The 7,951-nt window shown below is 44.0% G+C and overlaps 1 protein-coding gene across 2 annotated transcripts in view; it reads left to right on the top strand.

Moving 5' to 3' along the window:
- Positions 1–394: 394 nt before the first annotated feature.
- HDAC10 (histone deacetylase 10) overlaps positions 395–7,951 on the top strand; it is a 55,930-nt gene continuing 48,373 nt past the window's right edge. The window contains exons 1-2 of one of the 2 annotated variants that reach the window (XM_088457626.1): positions 395–450; positions 2,330–2,396. In XM_088457626.1, coding sequence (XP_088313752.1) covers positions 2,332–2,396 — 65 coding nt within the window. In that variant the 5' untranslated portion in view covers positions 395–450; positions 2,330–2,331. Of the gene's footprint in view, positions 451–2,304; positions 2,397–7,951 lie in introns of both variants that reach the window. The other variant, XM_088457625.1, reaches the window with a different exon arrangement.

The raw sequence follows: 7,951 nt of genomic DNA, 5'->3' as shown, positions 1-7,951 counted from the left end.
GAGCTATTATTCCTGTAAAAACACACAACTCCTCCCCCTACACACACACACGCAGCACATACACACACACACTTTTTAATAACTTATTTATAAATAACAATGACTGTGCACATGTACAACCAAATTAAGCATTCTCAACATACAGTCAAAGAAAGTTGACAGCAATGTGTAAGTTTTTCTTAATCTAAATATATTTAAATATATTTAAAAGATACTGGAACAATTTCAGTCAGTATGTAATCTAATTTTGTAAATGTGCTAATAGAAGCCATTTTCTTAGTGAAAAACTAACCTTGGTCTTCGAGAAAATGGCCACGATTTCATACTCCGACATACCAGAACTTTGGACACATGTTTACAGACATACGGTAGTCTCGTGTTTACCCTTAAAACGAGTTAACAACGAGACAACACTACAAGGGCTAGAACCGGATTCGGACGGTGTACACAGTAAGGAAGTAGACTGCTAACTCCGCTTTCTGCCTAGATAGCACTGCAGTTATGCTAATTATTAACGCCCTACTTCCAGCAGATTCGTCCCATATAGATAACGTTGCAGTGATCTACGCAGTTTATTGTGTATTGTGCTCTCTGTAGCGGCTGGCAGCACAGACTGCACCGCTCTGTTATGTCCGTGCAGCCCGGCTTGCACTGAATGCATTGCTAAAGGAATAACTTATTGCATCAATTCCGCGCTGGATAATTCACAGAGCATTGCAATAAATAGAAGTACAGAATACTAAATACTAGTAATACTTACAATATAAATATTATACATGATTTATTACCTTACCACCAGTGGTTTACTTTGGGCTAACTTGCCCATTACTGTCTCTATATGGTAAAAATCGCGAGTGGTCTATATTTTTTATTGTTTTTGACATTGTTGCGGTAATGATTTTTTTACATGATTTTCCCTGCTATATGCTAAATGTGCGCAGAGGCTGCAGGAGTGGGATCTTAAGACCTCTCCTCCAAATATGCCTCTATAGGCGCATAAAGCGGTTTACGTCATCTGATCGCGTAAACTAACTGGACCAAACTTTGGTACATTCAGGTCAGACTGCAGTCCTCATTGACATTACTGGGGACTAGAGTCTGCTCAGTAGTTAACCTTTTGCAGGAGATATCTGTGATGTTACATAGTCAGGATACATAAAATTATGCAAAAAGCATGATTTTATTAAAAACTGCCTTGATAAATAGGCCCCATATATGTAATAGGGGCACATTTATCAAAATGTATTTGAAGTAAAATCCCTGAAAACACCCGTTTTCGTGGGTTTACCCATACTTGCCTACCTTCCCGATTCGGCCGGGAGCTTCCCAAAAATCAGGTGCTGCTCCCGGCCCCCTGGAAAGGCAGGCAAGCCTCCCGGCCCCAGCAAGCCGGCTGTATAAATCCCGGCAGCGGGGGGGCCCGTGACGCGATTTGCGCTGAATTGCGTCATCGCAGCACCCGCCCCCTGCCTCACAATGCAATTAATATTGGCATTGTGAAGAGGGGGTGGGGCCACGATGACACAATCGCGCTGTCACAACCTATGCCCTGCCCCCAATGATGCATTATGCTACAGGCCATACCCCCTTTTCACAACGACACGCCCCTGTGTGGTTGACCAACAGCTCCCTCCTGGATGGAGGGAGCCAAATGTCGGCAACCTTGGGTTTACCTCAAATACTAAGTATCCCCTGTATGTATAAAGGAGGGACCACAGCAGGTATCTCCGATACCTACTGTGTTCCCTCCATTACCACTGGCAGCCGCGTTCCCCATAGGTTTATATGGGGGAAGCGATGCTGCCAAATTTACCAATATCCGGAATGCAATGCATTCCAGATAATGGCCCCGGCAGCTAACGCCATCTGAAGGTGGCATTAGCCGCTGTATCCTATAGGCTACACCGCGCACTATTAGCCGGTGGTGGGATCCGCCGGAACCCTCCCCGGCTATGGCGTATATGCATGTGCAGTCCACGGGACTGCGCATGCGCACCACCCCCTGTAGTGGCCGGCCGCTCTCCGGAGACATCGCAGGGATGGTCTCCTTTCGGAGCCCGTTTCCCTGCATGTCCCGGATGATACATCCAGCTGAAGAGATCGATTTTTGCAATGCGATCAGGGGCGTTACTGGCATGCTCTGATCACATTGCAAAAGCGATCAATGATAAATGTCCCCCATAGTAACATAACATGATGTAACTGACATAGCCTCTGGATAATTCCGAAAGACTAATAAAATTTGTATAGACTATAAACATGTATAGCACATGTGTGTCATTGATCACCCCGTTACATTTCTAGATAACCATCTTTGGTGTATTTCCAGCAATGGTGTCCGGGACAGCACTAGTTTATGATGAGGAGATGATGAGCTATAAGCTGCTCTGGGAAGAGTAAGTAAAATAATGACAAAATAGTTATTTTCATGTTACATAAATTCCCCAGCATCTTAAGGTTCAAATAAATGAGCCATATTTTTAATACTACCATATAGACTGGCATATGGGTTCCAGTCAATAGATCTACAATAAAAAGGTTGACAGTGTGAACATAGACACCACATGGTAGACAGTCAATAGGTCGACAGAGATAAAAGGTTGACACACAAAAGGTCGTCATGGATGAAAGTAGACGAGTACAAAAGGTCGGCACAAAACTTTTCTTTTATGGTTGGGGCTAGGCACTTACTGGAGGGTTAGGTTTAGGCTCTAGGAGGGATGGTAAGGTTAGGCACTTACCCCGAAGGTTAGGTTTAGGCACTTACCGGAGGGTTAAGATTAGGCACTAGGAGGGATGGTTAGAGTTATGCACATACACTGATGGTTAGGGTCAGGTACCAAAGGGAGGGTTAGGGTGAAGATTAGGGTTAGAAAACAAAAGAAAAACAATGTGTCAAGCATTTTTGTGTCTTTTTGTGTGTGTGTCGACCGTTTGACACTGTCTACCTTTTTTTTGTACCTGTGTATTTTCATCCATGTCGGTCTTTTGTCCCTGTCAATCTACCTATCTATCTGAAGTCTATCTAGACCAGTGATTTTCAATCTTTTTCACCTCAAGGCACACTACATAAGATTTAAAAATTGCCAAGGCACACTATACAGCGATGCGGTGTGCGTGACCAATGAAAAAACATACATTTTAGCTCCCAAAAAAATACACATATATTGGCCTCCAGAGGAATAAAACACACTACATTGGCCTCCACAATAATAAAACACACTACTTTGGTCTCTACAGAAATAAAACACACTACATTGGCCTCCACAGAAATAAAACACACTACATATGTACCTTAGCAGTTTGTGGTATCAGCTGAGTGTGCTAGAAGCACTAGAGCGGAGAGCGGCACCCCAGGCAGGAATAAGGAACACTATACATATATACAGCCATGGCCAAAAGTTTTGAGAATGACACCAGTATTGGTTTTCTGCTGCAGTATTTTTAGACCTTTTTTGTCAGATGTTACTATGTTATACTGAAGTAACATTACAAGCATTTCAGAAGTGTCAAAGGTTTTTATTAACAATTACATTAAGTTTATGCAAAGAGTCAATATTTGCAGTGTTGATCCTTGTTTTTCAAGATCTCTGCACTTCATCCTGGCATGCTGTCAATCAACTTCTGGGCCACATACTGACTGATGGCCGCCCATTCTTGCCTAATCAATGCTTGGAGTTTGTCAGAATTTGTGTTTTTTTTGTTTGTCCACCCGCCGCTTGAGGATTGACCACAAGTTCTCAATGGGATTAAAGTCTGGGGAGTTTCCTTGCCATGGACCCAAAATGGCAATGTTTTGTTCCCCGAGCCACTTAGTTATCACTTTTGCCTTATGGCAAAGTGCTCCATCATGCTGGAAAAGGCATTGTTCACCACCAAACTTTTCTTGGATGGTTGGGAGAAGTTGTTCTTGGAGGATGTTTTGGTACAATTCTTTATTCATGGCTGTGTTCTTAGGCAACATTGTGAGTGATCCCACTCCCTTGGCTGAGAAGCAACCCCACACATGATTGGTCTCAGGGTGCTTTACTGTTGGCATGACACAGGACTGATGGTAGTGCCTTTCCTTCTCCGGACAAGCGTTTTTCCACATGCCCCAAACGATCTGAAAGGAGATTCATCAGAGAAAATAACTTAACCCCTGTCCTCAGCAGTCCAATCCCTGTACCTTTTGAAGAAAATCAAACTGTCCCTGATGTTTTTCCTGGAGAGAAGTGGCTTCTTTGCTGCCCTTCTGTCATGACCGGGCACTAGGAATACCTCTGACGAGGTCAAGAATTGGGGGGTTAGAATAGCCATAAAGTAAATGACGGGGATGACAGTGACTGAGTCTTCTAATTGCGGCCAAACTCAGGTTTGGCTACACCTGCCCAGAGGCGCGGAGTCTAACTCACTTGGTGGTTTTCTCCAGTGACCTCTCCAATTGGGATTTGGTTTTCGCTGCACCAAGTGAGCAGGTCGCCGCCCTCTGAACAGCTACCTGGGATTGACAGAAGACCGTAACAAATATAATGGAAAATCACTAACACTAGAAATAACACAGAGAGACTGGGAATGGATTAACTGAAATACAGAAACACTAGAAACATAGGGAGAGGATGATCCAGAGAAAGGCTTGCACATAGAAACACAGGGAATAACCTCAGAGTTGCACTTGGGACACACTGGAGCTCTTGACACAAACTGGTAAAGGTACACGGGAGTGAGTACACGGTAATACACTTGAGACGTACTGGAGGTGCAGATATGAACTTGTACTGTGATCCGGGTAGAAAGTAGTGCTTGAGAAGGTACTGGAGCTCTTGACATGGACTTGTACAAATACACAGGTGTGAGTACTCAGGAATACACTTGAGACGCACCGGAGGTGCAGTTATGAACTTGTAATGTGATTCGGGAAGAAAGTACACAGAGGTGTGCTTGAGACATACTGGGGCTCTTGACACAGACTTGTGCAAGTACACAGGAGTGAGTACTCAGGAATACACTTGAGACGCACCGGAGGTGCAGATATAAACTTGTACTGAGATCCGGGTAATTAGTACACAAAGATGCACTGGAGATGCACCGGAGGTGCAGATATAAACTTGTACTGAGGTCCGGGTAATGAGTACACAAAGATGCTACTTGAGACACACGGGGAGTGTGAACATAGATTTGTACTGAAACACAGGAACTGAGGACCTGATTCAGACCGGCTCGCTAGATGCGTTCGCTCGCTAGAGGCGTATGCAAATTCAGCAAGGCAGTTCCCCACTGTGCATGCGCGAGACCCGGACTGCGACAGCCAAGCTGTCGCTCCGGGTCTCGCACCAAAGGGGGCGTGCTGTCGATGGTGACTGACAGCACGCCCCTTTTGGTGGGCGTGCCTGCCAGACGGAGGCGTTCCCATGGGAACGCCTACCGTCTGAAGCCGGCCCCACTGACATCACTCGTGATGTCAGTGGGAGTGATTTTGGCTCTGATAGAGCCAAAATCACTCCAGGGCTTGTGGCTGGGAAACCCTACTGCAGGGTTTCCCTCGCAAGTCCGATGGTCGCGATGGTCAAGACCATCGCGACCATCTCTTTGGACGCTCGTATATGCTGTGGGTGGTCACCCACAGCTATACGAGCGTCCAGGAGGACGCTCCATTTTAATGGAGGAGGGCCCTGATTCAGAGCGAGCGCTCTGGTCAGAGCGTCCGGCTCTGAATCAGGCCCTAAGTTCTCAATGACATGTCTTATACTCAATATTTCCTGCATTATTATTCCCAATACTTCCGCTCTCTGTTAAATTTATTATTTCAATAATTAACATAATTTTTGTAATAACCCAATTAATTTTAACAATGCTTTACAACTTACACAGTAATTATTTCATTACTATGAACTCCACAATTTACATAATTGATATACATAATTCAATACTATGACCTCCATAATTTGCATAATTAATATACTGTGCATATATACACAATTCAATGCCATAGTAATATAACATCACCTGTGATATTCCATCCTGAATTTAACAACACAAGGAGACTGTATATAATATCTATTACAAACCAAATACTTAACATTTCCAACCAAGAAAATAACTGGAACATTCCTTTAGTAAATCACTCCACTACTTACTTTTTAGGTCCTTCTGCCTCTCTGTCCCACTGCCACAATGAATTCACTTCAATGATCATGCCTTTTAACCCCCCAAGGCTGTGACATCACTTCCTCTCATATTTCATTGGAGTATAAATCAATAAGGAATACGCTCCTTTATATAAAGTTCTATTTATCTCAAGTAATATAACTTTATGTCAAAATAGTTCTGCTAGAAAAGCGCTTATCTGTTTAAAACCTTATTGCATTCTATTCAATATAACATGCTAATTGAAAAATCAATCCCAGCTTCCCCCCAGTGCTCTATATCCGGCTTTCGTCTCCATGGTGACCAACAGCACCTAGCTGGGTCCTACAATGATATTACTTGTCATGTGACCGCACGGCTTGTCAGATATCACTACCCGGCTTGCAGTGATCGGCATGTGGGCGACTCCCCAAATGTATGGAGGAAGGTGCTCTGGTCAGATGAGACTAAAATTGAACTTTTCGGCCACCAAGGAAAACGCTATGTCTGGCGCAAACCCAACACATCCCATCACCCCAAGAACACCATCCCCACAGTGAAACATGGTGGTGGCAGCATCATGCTGTGGGGATGTTTTTCAGCAGCAGGGACTGGGAAACTGATTTGAGTCGAGGGAAAGATGGATGGTGCTAAATACAGGGATATTCTTGAGCAAAACCTATTTCAGTTTGCCTGTGATTTGAGACTGGGACGGATGTTCACCTTCCAGCAGGACAATGACCCGAAGCATACTGCTAAAGCAACACTTGAGTGGTTTAAGGGGAAACATTTAAATGTGTTGGAATGGCCTAGTCAAAGCCCAGATCTCAATCCACTTGAGAATCTGTAGTCAGACTTGAAGATTGCTGTTCACAAGCGGAAATCATCCAACATGAAGGAGCTGGAGCAGTTTTGCCTTGAGGAATGGGCAAAAATCCCAGGGGCAAGATGTGGCAAGCTCATAGAGACTTATCCAAAGCGACTTACAGCTCTAATTGCCGCAAAAGGTGGCTCGACAAAGTACTGACTTTAGGGGGGTGAATAGTTATGCACGTTGAAGTTTTCTGTTATGTTGTCCTAAATGTTGTTTGATTCACAATATAAAAAAACCCACAACTTCACAGTTGTAGGCATGTTCTGTGAATGAAATGATGCACTCCTTCAAACAATCCATTTTAATTCCAGGTTGTGAGGCAACAAAACATGAAAAATGCAAAGGGGGTGAATACTTTTGCAAGGCACTGTATGTGAATTGACACAGGGATAAAGTATTGAGCACATGAATATCAGGAGGTGCAAAAAGGCATGGAAAGCCAAGACACCAGCTGAAATCTATCAGTAATTAGAAAGCAATCCTGCCCCTTGTCAGTGCAAATTAATATAAACTGGTTCAGTCCCAACTGATGGCCTATAAAAAGTTGTCTCATTACCAAGGTGTCACACAAGAAAAATCTAATGATGGGTAAAAGCAAAGAGCTCTCAAGAGACCTTCGTAACCTTATTGTTGCAAAACATACTGATGGCATTGGTTACAGAAGGATTTGTACCTTCCCCCCTTACCACCCACATACGCCTCTTTCTGTCACTCAAATGATCAGGTATTCGCTATTTTGCGAGCACATGAATTTCGACCACACTGACTGGTTCGCGCATGCGTATAACGATCCGTACGCATGCGCAGTTGGGCAAACATCGCTCTGAGCGAACGAGCAGCCGCTTACGAGCGGCTCTGAATCAGGCCCAGAGTTCATAGAAGAGGCCCACGGATGCTTCAAGATTTGAAGACTGTTAGTGTGGAAGAATGGGCCAAAATCACATCAGAGCAATGCATGCGACTAGTTTCTCC

Source organism: Taudactylus pleione, unplaced genomic scaffold (genome assembly GCF_031769625.1).
Source record: "Taudactylus pleione unplaced genomic scaffold, aTauple2 ptg000041l, whole genome shotgun sequence".
In the NCBI taxonomy this organism is placed as follows: Eukaryota; Metazoa; Chordata; class Amphibia; order Anura; family Myobatrachidae; genus Taudactylus; species Taudactylus pleione.
The sequence above is the reverse complement of the archived record's forward strand: the minus strand, read 5'-3'. Positions and strand labels throughout refer to the sequence as shown.